General features: G+C 48.4%; 1 protein-coding gene across 1 annotated transcript; it reads left to right on the top strand.

Moving 5' to 3' along the window:
- Positions 1-4,234: 4,234 nt before the first annotated feature.
- ANKRD42 (ankyrin repeat domain 42) lies at positions 4,235-25,513 on the top strand. The gene is made up of 12 exons (XM_056858842.1): positions 4,235-4,259; positions 7,687-7,850; positions 8,851-8,958; positions 9,624-9,743; positions 10,761-10,896; positions 13,206-13,406; positions 14,975-15,100; positions 16,272-16,377; positions 17,178-17,347; positions 20,499-20,625; positions 24,449-24,611; positions 25,418-25,513. The coding sequence occupies exons 1-12, from the start codon at positions 4,235-4,237 to the stop codon at positions 25,511-25,513; spliced, it is 1,542 nt and encodes a 513-aa protein (XP_056714820.1).

The following is a 25,513-nucleotide window of genomic DNA, read 5'->3' on the forward strand; positions in this document are numbered from 1 at the left end:
GAACTCAGGCTTAGACGCAAGCCTCGTCCTTAAATAGGATTCTCAGAGGAGACAAGAAGACGGACTTTTTTGAATTCATAGGAAAGTTAAAGAGAGCATTGCTGTTCCAGAAGAAGTTCTTGCAAACGGTGGCTTGGTGTTTTCGTAACCTGCATTCATAACCAGATTCTTAAAAAGAAGGCTAGGAAGCATATATAACAAAGCGATGGGCGCTTGACTTTGGATCCGTGCCAAAGGTTTACAGTGAAAAGCCCCAGGCTATACCTGGAGCTGCGTTCTGAATCCACTTTTCTTAATTACTACTTTTTCCTTCCCCTCTAGCCAAACACTTGAGAACTTAAGGAATTTTCTTTCAGTTTTACAGAGGAGAAAAATGTAAGATTCTGCAACGTTGGTTTAACGTTTTTGTTGGTTTATAGCTTGGGCCTAGATGGTAAAGGGATTACCATGAGATGTTAATATTTATTTCGTGTAATAAACTAGAGTGAAGCATATTACCTGTGTCTGAATCTCGTTATTTCAAGGGTTGTTTTTGGGAAGCATGGCATTGGCGCCTAAACCAGGGACTGGAAACTAATGCGTCCTTGTTACCCCAACTTACTGGGAGCGGAAAGCGAGAATTCAGTACTTGCAAGCTTATTGAAGTTGGTTCCTTTTCATTTGCGCAAATGATTGGTGGTGAAATTACCCACATGTAGCAGAAGAAGAGTGTATTTTCAAATCTTTCTACGTGGGTCTTGTACAGGATGTGATGGCTTTAAGAGGGAAGTGGACATGTTCATGGAGGAGAGGGCTATCCATGGCTACTAGTCAAAATGAATACTAGTCATGATGCATACCTATTCTCTCCAGGATTAGAGGAGCATGTCCTATTATATTTGGTGCTGTGGAACACAGGCAGGATGGTGCTGTTGCAGTCGCCTTCCTCGTGAGCTTCCTAGAGGCACCAGGTTGGCTACAGTGTGAACAGACTGCTGGACTTGATGGGCCTTGGCCTGATCCAGCAGGGCTTTTCTTATGTTCTTTTAGAAATATTCACGCTTGGGCAATGCTTTATCCTGGCAGTAGCTAACCATGTGAGAGTTTTCGATGCAGCCTTTTCTGGGCGGTGCAATTGAGGCATCTTGCCACATATACCTTCCCAATCCTAATGGCTGGCACCTAAAAACTCATGGCTTGCATCCTGCAAACTGCCAGCAAAAAGCACTGATGGTCTAGCATCTCCCAACTTCCAGAACCATTTCTGATCCTGCAAATGTTTATTCCCATGTACCGTATGGCAGAGGAGCCATAGAGGGGAGGAGGAAGGGGATAAGATTGCCCATCCATTTTACATCTTTTGGAAAGAGAAAGAAAAAAGGTAATTTGCCCCCTGACCTTTCTCTATTGCACTGTCATCTTGTGTGGCTACTAGTACAAACAAGTCCCTCAACCCTGGGAATAAAAATTCCAGGATTGGAATTTTTTTTTTGGGGGGGGGGGAGATAGAAACAGAGCTGGAAGGTGCCTCAAGGGTCATCTAGTCCAACCCCCTGCACAATGCAGGAAATTCACAAATACCTCCCCCCGCACTGGCCCCTGATCTATTCCCTGAGGAAGGCAAAAAAACCTCCAGGATCCCAGAGTGTCCATCGGCATTACCCTGGACATGTAAAAAAGGGCCATGAGAGCCAAGCACTGACTCATCCCTTCCCTCCCTCTTGCAATCTGCCTAAATTCACAGAATCAGCCTTGCTGTCAGATGGCCATCTAGCCTCTGCTTAAAAACTTCCAAAGAAGGAGAGCCTACCACCTCCCGAGGAAGCCTGTTCCACCAAGGAACTGCTCTGTCAAGAAGTTCTTCCTAACGTTTAGCCGAAAACTCTCTTTATTTAATTGCAACCTGTTGGTTCATCTGGGGCAACAGAAAACAACTCCGCACCATCCTCTGTATGACAGCCCTTCAGATACTTGGAAGATGGCTAGTAACCTATGGTCGTTGAAGCTGCGGATCACAGGATCCAACCACATATTTACAAATTTGCAAAGAGTGGTGGTCACATAGGTTAGGAAAACCCACCTTTTCACAGATTTCAAATATTTGGCAAGGAAAATATGAGATCTAGAGTATCAGACGTGGGCCTGGAAGACTTTTGGAAATAGCCACTTGGCCATGTGGCTCATGAACACATTAAGCTGCCTTATACTAAATCAGACCTTTGGTCCATCAAAGTCAGTATTGTCCACTCCGACCGGCAGCAGCTCTCCAGGGTCTCAGGCAGAGGTCTTTCACATCACCCACTTGCCTAGTCCCTTTAACTGGAGATGCCAGGGATTGAACCTGGGACCTTCTCCATGCCAAGCAGATGCTCTACCACTGAGCCTCTGGCTCAGTGACCATCAGCCTAACATACCTACAGCCTTGTTAGGATGAAATGAGGGAGAACTTGTGTTAAGCTGCCTCAAGCTTCTTAGAGCTAGGGTAGGATAAAACTTGGGGAAAAAACCATTGGCGCTGCTGAGGTCCCTCCCATGGCTCCAGGAATCTCCCAACCTGGCATTGGCAACCTTCACCCAAGTCCATCCAGACATGAAGATAGTGTGGGAATTTGAACTCAGGTCTTTTCATTTACTAGTCTCATTACTGTCCAGGTTCAACCACCTGGAGGTTGACAACCCTATGCCAGGTAGGGTTGCCAACTTCCAAGCACTAGCTGGAGATCTCCTGCTATTACAGCTGATCTCCAGCTGATAGAGATCCGTTCACCTAAAGAAAAAGGGCCACTTTGGCATTGGAGTGGGGTTGCCAACCTCCAGGTGGTGGCTGGAGATCTCCCGCTATTACAACTGATCTCCAGCTGATAGAGATCAGTTCCCCTGGAGAAAATGGCCCCTTTGGCCATTGGACTTTATGGTATTGAAGTCCCTCTCCTCCCCAAACCCTGCCCTTCTCAGGCTCCGCCCCCAAAATCTCCCAGTATTTCCCAACCTGGAGCTGGCAACTCTTCATTGGAGTCCCTCCCCCTCCCCAAGCCCCGCCCTCCTCAGGCCCCGCCCCCAAAATCTCCAGGCATTTCCCAACCTGGCGCTGGCAACCCTGATGCTAGGGGGCCATGCAATGCTCCCTAGACCTTCCAGGGCTTGTTTGTTTCTGCACGTTTGAGGGAAGGGGGCAGCCAATCGACTCCGCCCCTTTCCTCAGTCGTCTCCTCAAGGGAGGCTGCATTTTTTTAATTAATTTTTTTAAATTATTTTCTTCATTTAAAATATCAACATATAAATCATCATCCATTATTAAAAATTAATACAAAAGTATCAAATTATTAAACATAGTGATTTAAACTTAAAATGACTTCCCCCTCACTCCCTTCCATCTACAAATAAATTGTATATCGAGACACTGTCCTTCAGTGCTACTCCTCTGAAGATGCCGGCCACAGCTGCTGGCGAAACGTCAGGAAAGAAAATACCAAGACCACGGTCACACAGCCCGGATAACCCACAAGAACCAATGAACTCTGACCGCGAAAGCCTTCGACAGTAAATTGTATATACTTTTGCTAACAGAATTAATCCTCATATTATTTGATTAAAATATAGGTATCTTATCTTGGTGAAAATATGTTAACTATCGACCTTAATGCAGCCATAGTACAAAGTGTATATAAGAGATTAAACCAAAGACTATCCTTTAAATCAGTGGTTCTCAACCTTTTTTTGACCAGGGACCACTAGGACCTTTTTGTTCGGTGCAGGGACCCCAAGGTTCAAAATAAAAATTCCGAGAATTTGAAAATAAACTTTAATCATAACTGTTAGTTAAACATTAAACTTAGAATAATATTTGAATATCTATTTTTATAATAGAGAACTTTTAATTGAAAATATTAATTTATTATGGGTTTATAACTTTGTTTTGCGGACCTTAATTTAGTTCCCCCGGTTGGGAACCAGTGCTTTCAATGAACCTGTTACGAATTGCTTTTCACAGTAAATTCTCCACGCCTCCCATTCCCCCCCCAAAAAATTGTACGTTATCAGTCTGATTTATCAACGCTGTCAGTTCTAGCATTAGGGGAGGCTGCATTGGTGGGCATCCCAGTTTGCAGGCATCAGATTCCAGCGCCCCCCCCCCAACTCCCCCTTCCAGTCCCAGTTCCGGAAAAGAGCCGCACAGGTTGTGTACACCGTCTCCATAGCAACCCTCCTGCAGCAACTGCAGGGGAAGAAGAGGGCAGCTCTCACCCCAAGCATCATGCCGGCTGCTGCAGCCCCAACCGGTGAGGCCAGCTTTAGGCTCTTCCTACAGATGTGGGATTCTTTGGGGGGGGGGGGGTTTATAGGCAGCTGCCGCAGGCCACACGGCAGGCAGGGTTGCCAACCTCCAGGCACTGGAGGAAGAAAATACCTATGCTGGAAAAGGTAGAGACTATAATAAATGGCAGGCCGTGGCTTCAAAGATAATATAATGTGAAATAGACCAACTGGAAAAGAAAACAGTATTATAGAATATAATAATTCTATTTTTTTTGGAAAATCCAAAACACGACATATATTCAAAAATATATGTTGTGTTTTGGGTTTTCCAAAAAATAGAATTATTATATTCTATAATACTATTCTATTCTATAATACTAATACTGTTCTATAATATTATATTCTATAATATTATATTCAAAAATATATGTTGTGTTTTGGGTTTTTCAAAAAATAGAATTATTATATTCTATAATACTATTCTATTCTATAATACTAATACTGTTCTATAATATTATATTCTATATTATATTCAAAAATATATGTTGTGTTTTGGATTTTCCAAAAAAATAGAATTATTATATTCTATAATACTATTCTATTCTATAATACTAATACTGTTCTATAATATTATATTCTATAATATTATATTCAAAAATATATGTTGTGTTTTGGGTTTTCCAAAAAATAGAATTATTATATTCTATAATACTATTCTATAATACTAATACTGTTCTATAATATTATATTCTATAATATTATATTCAAAAATATATGTTGTGTTTTGGATTTTCCAAAAAATAGAATTATTACATTCTATAATACTATTCTATTCTATAATACTAATACTGTTCTATAATATTATATTCTATAATATTATATTCAAAAATATATGTTGTGTTTTGGATTTCCCAAAAAATAGAATTATTATATTCTATAATACTGTTTTCTTTTCCAGTTGGTATATTTCGCATTAGATTATCTTTGAAGCCACAGGCTGCCATTTATTATAGTAACCTCCAGGCACTAGCTGGAGATCTCCTGCTATTACAACTGATCTCCAGCCCACGCAGCATGTAGGGTTGCCAACCTCCAGGAGGGTTGCCAGGTCCCTCTTCGCCACTGGCGGGAGGTTTTTGGGGTGGAGCCCGAGGAGGGCGGGGTTTGGGGAAGGGAGGGACTTCAATGCCATAGAGTCCAATGGCCAAAGCGGCCACTGATCTCTATCGGCTGGAGATCAGTTGTCATAGCAAGAGCTCTCCAGCTACCATCTGGAGGTTGGCAACCCTAGCCTCCAGGTATTAGCTGGAGATCTCCTGCTATTACAACTGCTACAGCCCGCACAGCATGTAGGGTTGCCAACCTCCAGGTACTAGGTGGAGATCTGCTATTACAGATCTCCAGATCTTTTGGCCATTGGACTCTATGGCATTGAAGGCCTTCCCCTCCCCAAACCCCGCCCACTTCAGGCTCCGCCCCAGAAATCTCCAGGTATTTCCCAACCTGGAGCTGGTAACCCTAACAGCATGGCTAGTTTTCTTTCTTCCTACCAAGACTCCCCATGCCTTCCCTATATAGGGTTGCCCCCTTTCTGTCCTAGGGTTGCCAGCTTCGGGTTGGGAAACACCTGGAGATTTGGGGGGCGGAGTTTGAGGAGGGTGGGGCTTGGGGAGTGGAGGGCCTGGAGATCAGTTGGAATAGCGGGAGATCGCCAGCCACAACCTGGAGGTTGGCAACCCGATTCTGTACCCAGAGATTCTGTCACGACTTCAAGGGGAATGCCTCTGAGCATATGCAGAGTACCTTCCCATATGGAGGAGGATACATGATTTTTAAAGCGACGGAATAAATTTTGAAATAAATGAGATTGACCGTTCACATTCGATCTCACTTCGAATTGCTACGTGATTCGGCATTGAATAGGGACTGAATAGGGCAAGTGCCTCTTACTTCCTGAGCATGGTTGCCAACCTCCAGGTGAGGCCTGGAGACCTCCCAGAATTAATACGGGTCTCTAGAGGGCGGAGATCACGCCCTCTGGAGAAAATGGCTGCTTTGGAGGGTGGACTGTATGGCACTGTACCCCACTGGGATCCCCAAGCCCAGCACTCCCGAGGCTGCACCCGCAGATCTCCAGGAATTTCCCATCCCAGAATTGGCAACCCTATATCTTGAGCGATTTCATCAAAACAGTTCACAAAACTGTGGAACTCCTTGCCCCAGGAGGTCTGTCAAATCCCACTCCTGGCTTTCGGGGGACTCAGTAGGGTTGCCGGGTTGGGAAATAACTGGAGATTTTGGGGTGGAGCCTGAGGTGGGTGTAGTTTAGGGAGGGGAGAGACTTGAATGGGGTATAATGCCACAGAGTCCACCTTCCAAAACGGCCATTTTCTCCAGGTGAATTGATCTCATCCAGTTGAGCTACCTTGGCCTCAAGGAAGTGAACTCGCTTCCTGAGAGCCAGGAGCTCCCTGCACCGAGCACCCCCCCTGACTTCTGTCCAGCAGGCAGATAATCATACATGTGACACTCCATGCAGCACACTGGATAGCCCCCCGACCCCTGCTGGCTTTCTACCTTCATAACTGGTATTTTATTTATTTATTAATTATTATATTATTCTTTGGTGTTGTAACCCTGCCCTTTACTCTCTTGCACTCTTCCTGTACCAAATAAGAACTGAGTACCGAAGTTCCTTGCCCTGCAGCTATCTGCTGCTAATTCACATAGACATTCAAGTTGCTCGGTACTCCAACTGGATGGAGAGAGTTACTCTGCCAAGATAACAAGATTTTATACTCACCCTACAGATCCCCAGTCACGATCCACAGGCTAAGAGCAGGAGCCTTGGAATTCAAATGCTCACAGCCCCCATCTCTCACACACAAGCTCCAATCACAACAACCCCACTTAACAAGGTAACAATCAAGCTTTCAGGCAGCAATCAACCTCAATCACCCACTGGCACAACAATCACAACCCTCTCCCAGCAAACCTCAATTAAATTCTCAGTTTATTTAGACTTCCCAGCGTTTAAAAAAAGGCAAAGTTTAAACTCACCCCTGCCTGTAGTTCCCAGCTCAGCTCAGCTGAATCAAAATGCATAATAGTGGGAGACCTCCAGCCACCACCTGGAGGCTGGCGACCCTACAATGGTCCAGCACACAGGAGGAAGAAAGAAAAAATGGAAGGAGGAAGATCAGTTCCCCTGGAGAAAACGGCTGCTTTAGAGGGTGGGATCTGTTTCATTTATACCTTGCTGAGGTCCCTCCCTTCCCCACATCCCACCCTCCACTCCCCAAATCTCCAGGGATTCCTGGAGATTTATTTGCTGCAAGTACCTGATGGGTGGGCCCTGCTTTTGACCGGGTGGCTCCCTGCTCCAGCTATGCACCACCCCTGGGTGGCAGATTCGTGCCTTCTCAGAGCTGGCCTACCTTTCTCCCACAGATCTCAAGAAGAAGCCGAGGTTCCAAAGCATCCATAAGGCGGTAAGAACTGGGAATGTCCGACAACTTGAGGACCTGGTAAATGCTGGAGCCAGCATCAATGAGGTGGACCCGATCCACAAGTTTACACCCTTGCACTGGGCTGCGCATTCGGGAAGTCTGGAGGTAAGAGAGATGGAGAACAGTTAGGAGCGGGCGGGTTGCTAGCTCCAGGTTGGGAAATACCTGGAGATTTTGCGGGTGGAGTCTGAGGAGAACATAAGAACATAAGAAAAGCCCTGCTGGATCAGACCAAGGCCCATCAAGTCCAGCAGTCTGTTCACACAGTGGCCAACCAGGTGCCTCTAGGAAGCCCACAAACAAGACGACTGCAGCAGCAGCATCCTGACTGTGTTTCACAGCACCCAATATAATAGGCATGCTCCTCTGATACTTGAGAGAATAGGTGTGCATCATGACTAGTATCCATTCTTACTAGTAGCCATGAATAGCCCTCTCGTCCATGAACATGTCCACTCCCCTCTTCAAGCCTTCCAAGTTGGCAGCCATCAATCACCACCTACTGGGGCAGGGAGTTCCACAATTTAACTATGCGTTGTGTGAAGAAATACTTCTTTTTATGTGTTTTGAATCTCTCCCCCTCCAGCTTCAGCAGATGACCCCACGTTCTAGTATTATGGGAGAGGGAGAAAAGCCTCTCCCTGTCCACTCTCTCCAAGCCATGCATAATTTTATAGACCTCTATCGTGTCTCCCCTCAGCCTCCTTCTTTCCAAGCTAAGCAGCCCTAAGCGTTTTAACCGCTCCTCATGGGGCAGTTGCTCTAGTCCCCTGATCATTTTGGTTGCTCTTTTCTGCACCTTCTCATCAATGTATGTTTCTCACACATGGACTCTTCAGATGAGACTACACCTCATTATTTTTATTACAACTAAGGACATTGATAATAGGCAATCAGCCATTGTTGGATACTTTGTTTGCATAGGTTCTCTATGTTTTAGTGTGTTAGTTTCATTTGCATAGCACATATAGGACTCACGGGTGTGTTTAGATTTCACTATTTTGGATTGTTAATAAAATGCTGTATTATTGTATGAGTAGCCAGTCTATGTGAGTTCAGTATTAGTTGTGGAAAAGCGCCGGAGTGATTGTCTTTTGTCGGACAGTGTCTTCAGTGGCTCCTCTGGCACGGAGCTGACAGGACAGACGTGACCGTAAGAGGCTGGAGCGCGGCTCATCTCGCTGCGATCCGAGGTCAGGATGCGTGCATGCAGGTAAAGCGTTCGGTTTTAAAGGCAGCGGGAGCCGGCCGAAAATGGCTGCCATGGTGGGTAGCGGGGCCAACGATGAAATATTGGGAGGTCGTAAAGCAAACATCTTACTAGAACGAATGCAGCCTGTTTCTGAATGGGGGTTCCCTGCAGACACAAAGGGGATGCCCCTAAACTCTTCCTGAAGCACCCTCTGGTACGTTAATGGGTTGCCAAGCCCCCAGTGGGGTTAGGGGAATATTGATGATTTTACCAAAGAGTCTCCAGTGATTCTTGGAGCTGACTGCCATCACTTCCGTATTTTCCCTGGGGGAGAGATGCTTGGACAAAGAAAGCGAACTAGTGATAGGAAAGGAAGCCCGTTTGTGGGAACCATGTTGGAGATCACTGAACTAGGGCATGACAATATTTCCATGCCCTAATTCCGAGCCTAGGCAGGGCTGCCAGGTCCCTTTTCGCCATTGGCGGGAGGTTTTTGGGGTGGAGGCTGAGGAGGGCAGGGCTTGGGGAGGAGGAGGGAGTTCGATGCCATAGAGTCCAATGGCCAAAGTGGCTATTTTCTCCAGGTGAACTGATACTCTGTCGGCTGGAGATCACTTGTAATAGCAGGAGATCTCCCCCTAGTACCTGGAAGTTAATCCTAGGGTTTTTGGTTTGTATGTTAACAGGCTCTTCTCCTCGATAACGTCGACCTCGGAGCCCAGGATAACCGAGGGTGTACTCCGGCACATCTAGCCGCGACTCACGGACACTCGTACACCTTGCAAACCATCCTCCGGAGTGGGGCGGTGAGAGAAATCCTGCCTTCCTAACCGCTCTCGCTTGAGACTTGGCATGTTTCCATTGTATCCTTATAGCTCCTTATGAAAACAACTGGATTGAGGAGTTAAGCTGGATGTGGGCTGCTAGGATTTTCATGTAACTAGACTTCTGCCAAGATGTCAAGCTTTGGAGATCTCCCACTATTACAGTTGATCTCTCCAGATAGGTATTGTCGAAGGCTTTCACGGTCAGAGTTCATTGGTTCTTGTAGGTTATCCGGGCTGTGTAACCGTGGTCTTGGAATTTTCTTTCCTGACGTTTCACCAGCAACTGTGGCAGGCATCTTCAGAGTATTGTCCTGTAAGTATGTACCATACCATACCCTCATTAGCACATTATCTTGATACTTACAGGACAATACTTTTGCAGGACAATACTCAGCTCAAACCCAACCCCTTTCTGACTATATATTACTCTTCCTACACCCTTGACACTGAGAGACACTGTCCTTCAGTGTTGCTACTCTGAAGATGCCTGCCACAGTTGCTGGCGAAATGTCAGGAAAGAAAATTCCAAGACCACGGTTACACAGCCCGGATAACCTACAAGAACCAATCTCCAGATAGGGTTGACAACCGCCAGGTAGTAGCTGGGGCTCTCCCGCTATTACAACTGATCTCCAGCCGATAGAGATCAGTTCCCCTGGAGAAAATGGCCACCTTGGCAATTGGACTCTATGACATTAAATTCCCTCCCCTCCCCAAACCCCGCCCTCCTCAGGCTCCAACCCAAAAACTTCCCGCCGGAGGCAAAGAAGGACCTGTCAACCATAATATTGCGCAATCTGGGTTCTCCTGGGTCAGGATTTGGAGCTGTGGGATGCAATTGTTCAAAAATATTTGCTGTGCGAGACAAACTTTACCCTACCCGGTCCTCTCTGAGAACAGTCTCTAGACCCTGAGCACAAACCAGCTACTGTTCAGTACTCCATGAAAGCCCCATGTTTAAATCCTTTTTCTCCACTTCTTTTCTTCTTGAAACAGGACGTAAATGTTTCCGATAGGAACGACTGGAAGCCCGCACACAACGCCGCCTTCCACGGCCGCCTCGGCTGCCTGCAGCTTTTGGTTCGCTGGGGGGCCTCCCTAGATGATGCAGACAACAACGGGAATTTTCCGGGTACCATAGGGAAAAGGCCCTTCATAACAGAGCTGGGTGGGGAGTAGGGTTGCCAGGGCTCCCTGTCCTCCGGTGGGAAGTTTTTGGGGCTGAGGTCACTTCTGGTTTACAATTGCCTCCCCCTCCTCTCCCCACAACAGACACCCTGTGAGGTAGGTGGGGCTGAGAGAGATCTTAGAATCATAGAGTTGGAAGGGACCACCAGGGTCATCTAGTCCAACCCCCTGCACAATGCAGGAAATTCACAACTACCTCCCCGACACATACCCCCAGTGCCCAGAAGATGGCCAAGATGCCCTCCCTCTCATCATCTGCTTAAGGCAGTGATGGCGAACCTTTTAGAGACTGAGTGCCCAAACTGCAACCCCAAACCCTCTTATATATCGCAAAGTGCCAACACGGCAATTTAACCTGAAGAATCCCCCTGAAGGAACCATGCAAAATAACAGTGGCGGGTTAGCTATGCACATGCTAATGGTTATGCAAACAGGAACAAAGGAGCAAGCGAGTGGGAGGGGTGGAATTTCTCCTTTTGCTTCGAGACCGTGAATAGGCAGTTTTAAATTCGCATTTTAAAAAAGAGCTTTTAGTGAACATCAAAACTGACCATGCATAAATGGCCAGGGTATCTGTTGTGGGGAGGGGAAGGTGATTGAAAGCCGGTTTGATTCTTCCTTAAGTGGTGGAGAAAGTCGGCATATAAAAACCAACTCTTCTTCAAAGTGAAACTTGATATTTGTAACTGAACCATCAGGGAAAGAGGTAAATGATTGGGGGAGAGACACCTGGCAACCCTAAGGCAAATATATGAAGCAAAACCTGCTCTATATTCAGAGGGTTCCGTCTGAAAAAAAACTCTGCAAGGGGGCTTATTGTTGAGTTCTGAGGATCTGGATGGGGAAAATGTGCATCTGAATGGCAAATCCAATGCAAAACCTCCCATTCATAAATGGCCAATAACCCCCCATGCAGAGTTTTGAATCAAACATTGCTTTCCCCACCCCCCACCCCCCACCCCGAGCCCCGACCTCCTCCTCGCCGCCCGCCTTGGCGCTGCCGGCCCTCGAGCGCGCATTCAAAACCCCGCCGCGCTGTGAGGGGAGGGGGAGGGTGGTGCTTTACCTCACACACCACCTCTCTTGTGTGTGTGTGTGTGGGGGGAATAAACCAGAAATGGGGCGGTGAGGAGAGGCTTCGTGGTCGACCTTTGGTGGGGGTGGAGCCTCCTCTGCCGGCAAGCGGGTAAGTGGCTCGGGACGGGACCGAAAGTCCAGGCGGGCGAGGCAGCGACGGATGGAAGCGGTGGAGAGAGAGCCAGCCCGCTTCCCGAGGGACGGGGCGAGGAACCGGCAAGCCAGCAGCCAGGAAAAGACGGAGCGCAGAGACGCGGCGGCGCGCTGCCGCACCCCAGCTGTAGCCCCGCCGCTCGGTCGCGCCTGCGCCAGTCAGAGGACTTGGCTGGGGGCGTGGGGAGGAGGGCAGGATGTTTCAGCCCTAATAAGGTCTTGGGGGCGGGACTAGAGGGAGGGCTGAAACATCCTGCCCTCCTCCCCACGCCCCCAGCCAAGTCCTCTGACTGGCGCAGGCGCGACCGAGCGGCGGGGCTACAGCTGGGGTGCGGCAGCGCGCCGCCGCGTCTCTGCGCTCCGTCTTTTCCTGGCTGCTGGCTTGCCGGTTCCTCGCCCCGTCCCTCGGGAAGCGGGCTGGCTCTCTCTCCACCGCTTCCATCCGTCGCTGCCTCGCCCGCCTGGACTTTCGGTCCCGTCCCGAGCCACTTACCCGCGTGCCGGCAGAGAGGGCTACGCGTGCCAGGTCGGGCACGCGTGCCATAGGTTCGCCAACACGGGCTTAAGGTCATAGAATCAGCATTGCTGACAGATGGCCATTTAGCCTTTGCTTAAAAACCTCCAGGAAGGAGAGCTCCCCACCTCCCGAGGAAGCCTGTTCCCCTGAGGAACCGCTCTAACTGTTAGAAGGTTCTTCCTAATGTCTAGACGGAAACTCTTTTGATTTAATTTCAACCCGTTGGTTCTGGTTCGGCCTTCTGGGGCATCAGAAAACAACTCGGCACCCTCCTCTATAGGACGGCCCTTCAAGGACTTGAAGATGGTTATCATATCACCTCCTACTTCTCTTGCTCCTGCTCCTCCTCTGGGGGTGGGGTGGAATTCATTGCAGCCCCCAAAGTGTCCAGGCTGAATATTGAAAATGTTAAAGAAGAGTTTGGTGCTATCTTGGGGGCAGGGGGGGGGGTTAGGGACGTTTGGTTGGTTTATAACGTTGGACAAGCGTTCTTTCTTGTGTCACAGTTCACATGGCGGCGATGGAGGGGCACCTGCCCTGCTTTAAGTTCGTAGTGAGCAAAATGCCCACCTTATTGCACTCCTTGAAAGCCCGAAACGACCACGGAGAGACCCCCAGGGACCTGGCTGAGCGGTTTTACAAAGCAGACATTGTCAACTACATCGACGATCTGCAGAAAGGGGCGGGTAAACCAAAGATGCAGGAAAGTGAGTCACGGGGGACAAAGGGATGTCAACCTTCCCAGGAGAGCCAGAGTGCTGTCGGGGTTATCTAGGATAGCCGGGTTCGAGTCCTTGCTCTGCCATGGAAGCTCACCGGGTTACCTTGGGCCAGTCCTTCACTTAGCTTAACCTACCTCGCAAGGTTGTTGTGAGAATGGAACATGGGAGGGGAACCCTGATACGCTGTCCTGAGAGTGTGGTCACCCAGAGGTCACGCTGTACCTGCCGAATTTCCCTTTTCCAACACGGCTATGAAGGGTGCAAGGGTGAACACATGAACACATGAAGCTGCTGCATCAGACCCTTCTCGCTCCATCAAAGTCAGTATTGTCTACTCAGACTGGCAGCAGCTCTCCAAGGTCTCAGGCAGAGGTTTTTCACATCACCTACTGCCTGGTCCTTTTTAACTGGAGAAGCTGGTGATTGAACCTGGGACCTTCTGCGTGCAAAGCAGAGGCTGTTCCTAAAGATGAACACAAGTGAAGTTTGCCTATACTGAATCACACATCGGTCCATCAAAGTCAGTATTGTCTACTCAGACCGGCAGCTGCTCTCCAGGGTCTCAGGCAGGGGTCTTTCATTTCACCTACCTGCCTAGTCCCTTTAACTGGAGATGCCGAGGATTGAACCTGGGACCTTCTGCATGCCAAGCGGAGGCTGTACCACTGAGCCATAGTTGAAAAACGTAGCTCCTTAGGTAAAAGGTAAAGGTCCCCTGTGCAAGCACCGGGTCATTCCTGACCCATGGGGTGACGTCACATCCCGGCGTTTTCTAGGCAGACTGTTTACGGGGTGGTTTGCCAGTGCCTTCCCCAGTCATCTTCCTTTTACCCCCAGCAAGCGGGGTACTCATTTGACCGACCTCGGAAGGATGGAAGGCTAAGTCAACCTTGAGCCGGCTACCTGAAACCAACTTCCATTGGGATCGAACTCGGGTCGTGAGCAGAGCTTGGACTGCAGTACTGCAGCTTACCACTCTGCACCACGGGACTCCTTAGGACACTGCTTTCTGCCCAGGAAGAGTGCTTCGGCTTCCATTCTGTAGCACTCTTGGTCTAGTCCAGTGGTTCCCAAAGTGGGTGGTATCACCCCCTGGGGGGTGGGTGGGATTATGTAGGGAGGGGGCACTAAGAGGCAAGGGGGTATCAGGGGGGCTCTAGAGGTGGGCCCCTCCAACTGTGTTGTTCACTAATTTACAGTAGATCAAGCTATGGCACCATGCTGGCAAACCTGGTGGAAACTATCAGAATTCCCCCCCAGACTTTGAAGAGCTGGTGCCGCCGGATCAAGTTCATCAGTTTTGTTGAATACATTTCAACTAAAAAGTTTTAATTTGTTTTTGAATAGATGTGCAATTAATTGTTACTGTTTTGAAATTTTTGTTGTTATTATCTTCTTTAGTGAGTCATGCAAAACCCTATTTTGAATCATGCTTTTTATAGGGTAGGGTAGGGGGTGCTGGGGTTGAGATTGTGGAACCAACGGGGCAGTGGCCCGAAACGTTTGGGAACCACTGCTCTAGTATCTCTGCTTCTGTTTCCTTCTCCACTTAGATGTAACCTTTCCAGGTCATGAGGCCGCCTACAAAGGGGATCTAGAGACCATAAGATCATTACTGGAAAACCACGTCATCAATATTAATGAACGGGATAACAAGGGATCGACTCTCTTACACAAAGGTAAGGAAGACCCCAATTCCTGTCACCACTGCTTTTCTACTGAACCTTTCTCTCCTGACCTTGGGCTAGTCACAGCTCTCTTAGAGCTCACTCAGCCCCACCTGCCTCACAAGGTGCCTGTTATGGAGAGGGGAAGGGAAGTGATTGTAAGCCGGTTTGATTCTTCCTTAAGTGGTAGAGAAAAGTGGGGTATGAAAACCAGCTCTTCCTCTTCTTCCTCCTCCTCCTCCTTAAGACACCAAAACATGCAGGCCAACGCACAACACATAATTAAAAAAGCATAAGAAAATTACTTCCATAAACGTACTTAACTCCATGTTCAATTACGATCCTAATCTGTTTGTTTTTTTTTTTTTTTAAATTATTAGATTTTAAAATGTGGGGTGCAAAAATTAGAAAAGGGATATTGGGGAAAAGAAAAGACAAACATCAACCTAAGCAAGGTAAAACAACCACCTGAAGCATTATTATTGGGATCCCTGTTATATTTACTACTTGGATATAGTCTATCAATATTAAAGATTATTACTAAACAAATAGTAATTTGTTTTATAAACAAATTATAGTATTATAATAGTATTATAAACAAAAATATAAATTCCACTATTTTATACCAATTACTGTATTAAGTTGAACTTTAAATACAATGTCATGTTATTATTTTTCTTAGGCAGTGTTTTGAACCGATTTCTGTGTTCTGAACCTATTTCCCTTCCATTACTATTGACGGATTGCTAGATATCCCAGAGGTCTTCTTAATAGACACGACTGCAGTTGAAAGTGTGATGAGTTAAATTCTAGGAAGAAAGACACTCCTTTTTCAGGGCTTACTGCCAAAAAAACCCAAATCAGTGGGTTGTAGATCAAATCAAGCCTGAATTGACCCTAGAAGCTAAAATGACTAAACTGAGGCTGTTGTACTTTGGTCACATTATGAGAAGACAAGAGTCACTAGAAAAGACAGTCATGCTGGGAAAAGTTGAGGGCAGCAGGAAAAGAGGAAGACCCAACAAGAGATGGATTGACTCAGTAAAGGAAGCCACGGCCCTCAATTTCCAAGATCTGAGCAAGGCTGTGAAAGATAGGACATTTCGGAGGATGTTGATTTATAGGGTCGCCATGAGTTGGAAGCGGCTTGACGGCACTTAACACACACATTTTCTTCCTCCAGCTGCCGGGCAAGGCCATTTGCACCTGTTAGAGTGGCTGATGGACAGAGAAGCGAATTGCAACATCACCAATGATGCGGGGGAGACGCCGAAAGACGTTGCGAAGAGGTAAATGGGCGACGTGGTTCTGCTGCGGGTTCTGTACCATCCCAGAGACACTTTCCAGATTGATCAACTTGGACTGAATTTTGCTGCATTCAGTTTGTGCCAAAGTAGACTAGGCATGTAGGTGATGGGAAAGACCCCTGCCTGAGACCCTGGAGAGCCACTGCCAGTCTGAGTAGACAATACTGACTTTGATGGACCTTAATGGTCTGATTCAGTGTATGGCAGCTTCATGTGTTCACTTCTGTTTTTTTTTAGGGGGGGGGGGTCAGAACACCTGCTTGGCATGGAGAAGGTCCCAGGTTTGATTCCCGGCATCTCCAGTTAAAGGGATTAGGCAAGTAGGTGATGCGAAAGACCTCTGCCTGAGACCCTGGAGAGCTGCTGCCGGTCTGAGTAGACAATACTGACTTTGATGGACCTTAATGGTCTGATTCAGTGTATGGCAGCTTCATGTGTTCACTTCTGTTTTTTTTTAGGGGGGGGGGTCAGAACACCTGCTTGGCATGGAGAAGGTCCCAGGTTTGATTCCCGGCATCTCCAGTTAAAGGGATTAGGCAAGTAGGTGATGCGAAAGACCTCTGCCTGAGACCCTGGAGAGCTGCTGCCGGTCTGAGTAGACAATACTGACTTTGATGGACCAAGGGTCAGATTCAGTGGAAGGCAGCTTCACGTGTTCAAGAGTTCATGTGGGCTTCACCCACCCCCTGTGCCATTCTCCTGGCCTGAAACGGTCCAGTTGGGGAGGGGGATTTGCATCTGTAGCCCACCAACCTGCTCTGACGAACATCTGAACTGTGCAGGTTTGCCCGGCTGGCTGTTGTGGAATTTTTGCGAGACAGAATGGGAAACGACTCCGACGAGGAGATCGACACCAAAGACAAGCGGTTCTTCGAAAGACACACCGTGGAAGGGAGCACCGACTGGAAGAGCGATGTGGGCCTGGATAAGCTGGGAAAAGCGGATGCTCGCGGTGAGTTGGAGTCTTCCACGTAGTTGGGGAAAAAAGGGGGTATCAGTAATATAGGATGGGAGGGAAGTAGGGATGCCAGCCTCCAGGTGGGACTTGAGGATCCCTGGGAATTACAGCTCATTTCCATAGAATCGTAGAGTTGGAAGGGGCCATACAGGCCATCTTGTCCAACCCCCTGCTGAATGTAGGATCAGCCTAGACTAGAGCATCCCTGACAAGTGCTTGTCCAGCCTCTGCTTAAAGGCTGCCAGTGAGGTGGAGCTCACCCCCCCCCAAGGTAGCTGATTCCACTGTCGAACAACCCTCACTGTAAAAAACCTTTTCCTAATATCCAGCCAGTACCTCTCCGCCTGCAGTTTCAACCCGTCATTGCGAGTCCTATCCTCTGCTGCCAACGGGAACAGCTCCCTGCCCTCCTCTAAGTGACAGCCCTTCAGATACTTAAAGAGAGCAATTATGCCCCCCCTCAACCTCTTCTTCTCCAGACTGAACATTCCCAAGTCCGGGCTGTGTGACCACGGTCACACAGCCCGGATAACCTACAAGAACCAATGAACTCTGACCGTGAAAGCCTTCGACAATATTCCCAAGTCCCTCAGTTTTTCCTCATAGGGCTTGGTCTCCAGAGTACTGAGATCAGTTCCCCCCTGGAGAAAGTGGATTCTTGGGAGGGAGGACTCTGTGGCATTGTACCCCACTGAGGTCCCTGTCCTCCCCAGGCTCCATCCCCAAATCTCCAGGAGTTTCCCAGCCTTGGTCTGGAAACCCTATCCCCCACCAGTGGCCAGGAGGGACCTGGCAACCCTAGAGGGAAGGGGTCTCATCAGATCTCAGAAGCTAAGCAGGGTCAGTACTTAGAAGGGAGACCACCAAGGAAGGCTTTGCAGAGGAAGGCAATGTCAAACCACCTCTGCCTGGAAAAGGCCCTTGCTGGGGTCACCTTAAGTCGGCTGCGACTTAACGGCACTTTTCATGCACATGATAATAAACGGGATTGGTCTGGCAGCTGGAAATCCCCTGGGCAACGGTCTGTGGATGGACCGCCCTGTTGACAACTAGCCCGGTTAGTATATTTCCTGGTCAAAAGAGTAAAATGAGAGACTGATGCCTGCAGCGGCTGATTTACCGAGATGAAGATTTTGGATGCTCAAAGTTGAGAGCATCAGATGTTCAGGGGGGGTCGCCGTGTTGGTCTGCAGTCGAACAGCAAGATTTGAGTCTTAAGAACATAAGGACACAAGAAAAGCCCTGCTGGATCAGACCAAGGCCCATCAAGTCCAGCAGTCTGTTCACACAGTGAATCAGATTTATTAATACGGCAAAGCCATTAAAATATTCATACAAAGTAGGATTAAAAGATACAGTATCTAAAAGTATGGGATATATAATTCTTAAATAAATAAATAAATAAGCTAAAAATCTCAGATTAATATAACATTCTCCATTTTAGGTTAAATTGCCAAGCCCCCGCTTTGTCTGACGAATCTTGGCCAACCAGGTGCCTCTAGGAAGCCCACAAACAAGACGACTAAAGCAGCATTATCCTGCCTGTTTTCCACAGCACCTAATATATTCGGCATGCTCCTCTGATCCTGGGGAGAATGGTTATGCATCATCACTAGTAGCCTTTTGACTAGGAGCTATGAATACCCCTCTCCTCCATAAACATGTCCACTCCCCTCTTAAAGCTTTCAGAGTTGGCGGCCATCACCACATCCTGGGGCAGGGAGTTCCACAGTTTATTAATGCATCATGTGAAGACCTTAAAGCCCAACCAGATTTCCAGGGTATCAGCTTTCAACAATCAAAGCTCCCTTCGTCGGATGAAGCTTTGACTCATGAAAGCTCACATCCTGGGAATCTGGTTGGCCTTTCCGGTGCTCCTGGACTTGAGTCCGATCCCTGTGACATCACGTGGTCTGTCTGGTGAACTAGAAGGTATAAGCATGTCCCTGATTGAGATGGCACAGACCTTGACATTGAGGGGTCTGGAGACCAAGTCCTATGAGGAAAGGTTGAAGGTGCTGGGTATGTTTAGCCTGGAGAGGAGAAGACTGAGAGGGGATATGATAACAATCTTCAAGTACTTGAAGGGCTGTCATAGAGAGGATGGTGCCGAGTTGTTTTCTGTTGCCCCAGAAGGTCGGACCAGAACCAATGGGTTGAAATTAAATCAAAAGAGTTTCCGTCTAGACATTAGGGAGAACTTTCTAACCATTACAGTGGTTCCACAGTGGAACAGGCTCCCTCAGGAGGTGGTGAGCTCTCCTTCCCTGGAGGTTTTTAAGCAGAGGCTAGATGGCCATCTGTCAGCAATGCTGATTCTATGACCTTAAGCAGATGATGAGAGGGAGGGCATCTTGGCCACCTTCTGGGCATGGAGTAGGGGGGTCACTGGGTGTGTATGTGGGGGAGGTAGTTGTGAATTTCCTGCATCATGCAGGGGGTTGGACTAGATGACCCTAGTAGTCCCTTCCAACTCTATGATTCTGTGAAAGAAGATTAGAGGGGGTGATCCCTTTCTCATGGAAATTGGGAGATGCCCTTAACTACACATAGCCTGGGTGCCGACTCTTTGGTTGGATCCAAGATGGCATTTAGGAAGAACATTAGGAAGAACTTCCTGACAGTGAGGGCTGTTTGATGGTGGAATGCACTGCCTCGGAGGACGGTGGAATCCCTGTCTTTGGAGGTCTTTAAGCAGAGGCTGGATGGCCATCTGTTGGGAGTGCTTTGATTGTGGGAACCTGCATGGCAGGGGGAGGGTTGGGGTCACTGGGGATGTGGGGGGAAGTAGTTGTTAATTTCCTGCATTGTGCAGGGGGTTGGACTAGATGACTCTGGTGGTCCCTTCCAACTCTCTGATTCTATGATTTCTACGCACCCTTGGCCTGCGTATATCCCTAAGGATGTGGGGGAGCTCTCGGGACCATGGATCCTGGCAAGGAGGGTGTCTGGAGATAACAGTATCTTGCTGGGGGCAACAAAATACGGTTATCCAGCCTTTTGTGAGGGACAATAATATCTGGTCGTGGTTTAAAAGTGAACCATCGCGCATTTGGAAATTCTGGAGTTCCTATCGTCACATTTGGTGGGGGGACAATTCCCAGGGGTTGTCCCAAAACCTCAGTGCGACTGTTTTCCTTCCCAGAAAGAGCCTTCCAGAAGATACAAGAGCTGAAGAAGCTTCTGGAAATCGCCACCAGCAATTTCAGGCAGCTCGGAGGCATCACCCCCGAAGACAGAGCGAAGAAGAAAGTCGAGAAGGAGACTGAAAGGTAAGAACTCTGTTGCAGCCAGACAATTTTCAGGAAGCATCGCGATCTCTGGGAATGCTGCGGGGGACCTGGCGACCCTTCGGCTTGCAGATTTGTTTTCTTTTTTTGGGGGGGGGGTTCCACAAAATTCTCTATTGGGCTTTTCAAAAAGAAACCTTTTAACAAGGGGAAAATAGGTTTCTGGGCGAGAAGAAGAAGAAGAGTTGGTTTTTATATGCCGACTTTCTCTACCATTTAAGGGTGAATCAAACCGGCTTACAATCACCTTCCCGTCCCACAACTGTGAGGTAGGTGGGGCTGAGAGAGCTCTAAGAGAGCTGTGACTAGCCCAAGGTCACCCAGCTGGCTTCATATGGAGGAGTGGGGAAACCAACCCAGTTCACCAAATTAGCATCCACCGCTCATGTGGAAGAGTGGGGAATCAAACCCGGTTCTCCAGATCAGAGTCCACCGCTCTAAACCACCGCTCTGAACCACAACACCATGCTGGCTCTCAGTGTGGCCCTAAGGCCTTTTCTGCCACTTGTTTCTGTCTTATGAATAGGGTTGCCAACCTCTGGGTAATTCACAGTGGGTAGCCGTGTCAGTCTGTCTGCAGTTGTAGAAAAGGGCAAGAGTCCAGTAGCACCTTAAAGACTAACAAAAATATTTTCTGGTAGGGTATGAGCTTTCGTGAGCCACAGCTCATACCCTACCAGAAAATATTTTTGTTAGTCTTTAAGGTGCTACTGGACTCTTGCCCTTTTCAACCTCTGGGTAGTAGCTGGAGATCTCCCACTATTACATCTGATCGCCAGTCGATAATGATCAGTTTCCCTGGAGAAAAGGGACGCTTTGGCCATTGGACTCTATGGCATTGAAGTCCCCTCCCCAAACCCCGCCCTCCTCAGGCTCCACCCCAAAAAAACTCCCATGGGGGGGGGCGAAGAGGGACCTGGCGACCCTACTTATGAAGGGAATGGAGGAAGATCTTGCAGCCGAATTTCGGTTGAAAGCTAGGCGTTTGTGGAAAAACAAAATAAGTCAGGCTGCGCAGAGGGATGCTGGGTCAGAGAAGCAAAGGAAGATCGCCCTTCCTTCAGAACGCCCTTCCTTAGAAAGGCAGGCTGCCAGGATGCATACCACAGAATACAAAGAGACCCTAATTTTTGCAGATCTGGAGAGGGGGGGAAATCACTCCTCCTTTGTACAGGCCTGTGGGAAGCATAAAGGAAACCCAGGGCATTCCCATGCTTTAATCTTTACTGCTCTGCTGCCCTCTCCCGGCTGTCCTATGCCAAGGCTGACCTTCCACACACTTGTTGGGCTAAGAAGCCCCATTCAAAAGTCACACTCGGTATCTACACGTGCCCGATCTTTTGTGCTGGTGACAACCCTCATATGAAACAAAACCCTCTTTAAAAAGCTAGCAAACCAGGGGTAAAAATTCTAGTCCCGTAGTCCACCCAGATGCGTTAGGTGGTTTATTTAAACTTTTTAAAAATGTATTTATTTATTTTTTGTTCTTATAATCTGCTCTACCCCAGCAAAGCCAGGCTCAGAGCGGCTCACGTAAACCCCAAATATACAGTAAATATGAAATCATCTAAAACAGTAGTTTAAAACGACCCAAAACAAGTTTGAAATCACATTTACTGGATGGCGCATGAAGTTGTGATATACTGCCACAGTATGGCCTGCAGGCAGGATATCACAACTTCATGCGCCATCATACATAATCCGTGCTAAGATAGCAGCAGTGGTGGGTACAGTAACGATGGGATAAAGTAGGGAGGCCAGCATTATAGAGAAAACCATAGCTGGCCTCAGCCACGGGCCTGGCGGAACAGTTCTGTTTTAGAAGAAGAGTTGGTTTTTATATGCCGACTTTCTCTACCAAGGGAGACTCAAACCGGCTTACAATCACCTTCCCTTCCCCTCCCCATAACAGACACCCTGTGAGGTAGGTGGGGCTGAGAGAGCTCTAAGAGAGCTGTGACTAGTCCAAGGTAACCCAGCTGGCTTCATGTGTAGGAGTGGGGAGACAAATCCAGTTCACCAGATTAGCGTCCACCACTCATGTGGAGGAGTGGGGGAATCAAACCCGGTTCTCCAGATCAGACTCTACCGCTCCAAACCACCGCTCTTAACCATTACACCACGCTGGCTTTTACAGGCCCTGCGGAAGTTTGAAGTGGTCCACCCTGTGCCCCCCTGATGCTACCACCTCATTCTTTTGCTTATGTAGTAGGGTTGTCATTTGCCCAGTGCCACCAGGAAACACCCGGCCCTGCCTTCGGTCCCCTGCCCTTGCCAACTTTAGCTGCAAGAGAAAAATTTCATGTGTGTTTGTATGGGGCAATGACGGACATGGTGACACTCTAGGAATTTCCCTCCAGCTCTACGGTAAAGACCATAGAGATTGGGGAAATTCCTCCTAGCATCACTGGGAAGTGGTGCCACGCCACCAACTCCACCCCCACAAATCTCCTGGCATTGGCCAGAGCTGGGTTGGCAGCCTTAATATGTAGACCAAACTATTGTACTTGCTCCGGAGGATTCATGAAAAAATACCCCCACTATCGCTTTAGTGGCTGCTTTTTGTTTGCAAGGCGATACTATTCGTCTGTCCTACTTAGTGGACGGGAGTCTTGTGGGAGCCACCCAACCTGTTGTGTTTTTAACGCTCTCCCAGCAGCTCAAAGCTCCATGCAAAAAAAAAAAAAAAAAAAAAAAAATCTCACACCGGATCTGGCTGTACGCTATAGAATCGCTGCAACAAAGGCCAACTCTTCATGCTTCTGATGAAGCACGCTTCGGCTCCAGAGAGCTTATCCCCGCAGCAATCTATTCAGTAGCTTTCAGAGCGGCCGCACTTTGTCATTTGAAACAGAGGTAACACGTTAAGTGGCAGGACGGGAGCAGAACATGACCGAAAGGCGCAAGGCGCTGTCCTTGTATCATGGCTGGGCACGCCAAGCCTGCTTCTCACTTGCCTTCAAAGCCCCTTGCTGGGGTTCGGACTTGGTCGGCCGTGACTTGGAAGGCTTGAAGAGGGGAGCGGACATGTTCATGGAGGAGAGGGCTATCCATGGCTACTAGTCAAAAGGGATACTAGTCACGATGCATACCTATTCTGTCCAGGATCAGAGGAGCATGCCCATTATCTTAGGTGCTGTGGAACACAGTCAGGATGGTGCTGCTGCGGTTGTCTTGTTTGTGGGCTTCCTGGAGGCACCTGGTTGGCCCCTGTGTGAACAGCCTGCTGGACTTGATGGGCCTTGGTCTGATCCAGCAGGGCTTTTCTTATGGCCTTATGTTCTATGTTCTTATTCTCCTCCTCCATTTTATCCTCACAACAACCCTGTGAGATAGATTAGGCGGAGAGTGTGTGACTGCTGCAGAAGAATGCTGCTGCAGTCGTCTTGTTTGGGGGCATCCTAGAGGCACCTGGTTGGCCCCTGTGTGAACAGACTGCAGGACTTGATGGGCCTTGGTTGGATCCAGCATGGCTTTTCTTATGTTCTTGTGTGACTTGATGGCACTTTGCACACGCACGCACCTATATCTCAACAAAAACGGAAAAAAAATAAAATAAAATGCCAAATGCAAGAAGGCTAAAGAGGCTGGGAGATCTCTGAACTTCCCGGCGTTTATTAAATGCAAACAGTCATGGCGTAGGGCTCCAGTTTCAGACCACTGTCTCAACAGGGAGGGTGGGGGTGATGTGGGGCTCAGCCCTTCCACCTTAGCACCGTTCAGCTGGCCCAAAACAGACCCTTCCGATGACGGTGGAAGGGAGCAGCCCCACCCAGTTGCATCCTCTGCACTTTGTCTCGGACAGAACGGTCAGCGAGTTGCAGGCTCAGCTGGAGTACGAACGGATCCAGCGGGAGAAGCTAGAGGCGCTGCTGGATGAGTACCGGGAAGAGATAAAGAGGCTCAAAGAGCGGCTGGAGAAGGAGACCCAGGAAAATCCCCCCGTCACCGCGACGCCAGTCTCCGGGGTGAGTATCTCACATTGCACTTTATTTTGCCCAGGGGTCCCCACCATGGTACCTGTGGGCACCCTGGCACCCACCGACATCTTTTTTTAGTGCCCTGGGTGGTGCCAGGGTTTTTTTTGCTGGTCGCGGCTTCTGATTGATGCCAGTTCCAGGTTGGGAAACTCCTGGAGATTTGGGGATGGAGCCTGGGGAGGACAGGGACCTCAATGGGGTAAGATGCCACAAAGCCCTCCCTGCAAAGCATCCATTTTCTCCAGGGGAACTGATCTCTGTACTCTGGAGATTAGCTGAAACTCCAGGGGATCCCCAGGTCCCACCCGGAGGCTGGCATCTCTACATCCCTCCCATCCTTTATTACTGTTACCCCCTTTTCTCCCAACTGCGTGGAGGTCTCCAACTCACTGCCAGCATCCACTTTCCCCAGCTTATCCAGGACCACACCGCCCTTCCAGTCGGTGCTCTCTTCCACACTGACGTCCCCAGTTAGAATATTAAAACTATTTATTTTATTTACTTCATTTATATCCCCTCTCCCTCCAATGGAGACCCAAACTGGCTGACTTCATTCTCCTCTCCTCCCTTTTATTCTCACAACCACCCTGTGAGGTACGTTAGGCGGAGAGTTTGTCACCGGCCCGAAGTCACCCAGCGGGTTTCCCAGGCTGGGTGGGGATTCGAACCTCAATCTCCCAGATCCTGGCCCGACACCCTAACCCCCACCCCGGCTCTCAATGCAGTTTCACGTTGGTCCGTTCGGATGTCAGGAACGCGGCGCTGGGTTCAAAGTTTCCCCTTTGCTTCTGCAGGCCAGCGAAGTGACCTCTGATCCAGGAAAAGAGAAAAAGAAAGTGAAGAGAAAACCCCTCTACAGCCCTGGGGGTATTTTTGTGAAAAGATACTAG

Source organism: Euleptes europaea, chromosome 12, assembly GCF_029931775.1.
Source record: "Euleptes europaea isolate rEulEur1 chromosome 12, rEulEur1.hap1, whole genome shotgun sequence".
NCBI lineage: Eukaryota > Metazoa > Chordata > Lepidosauria > Squamata > Sphaerodactylidae > Euleptes > Euleptes europaea.

Coding starts and splice junctions, on each gene's coding strand:
- ANKRD42 (XM_056858842.1), top strand. CDS start 4,235: ATGCCGGCTGCTGCAGCCCCAACCG. Junction 16,378..17,177: donor CCGAAAGACGTTGCGAAGAG/GTAAATGGGCGA, acceptor TGAACTGTGCAG/GTTTGCCCGGCTGGCTGTTG. Junction 17,348..20,498: donor GGGAAAAGCGGATGCTCGCG/GTGAGTTGGAGT, acceptor TTTCCTTCCCAG/AAAGAGCCTTCCAGAAGATA.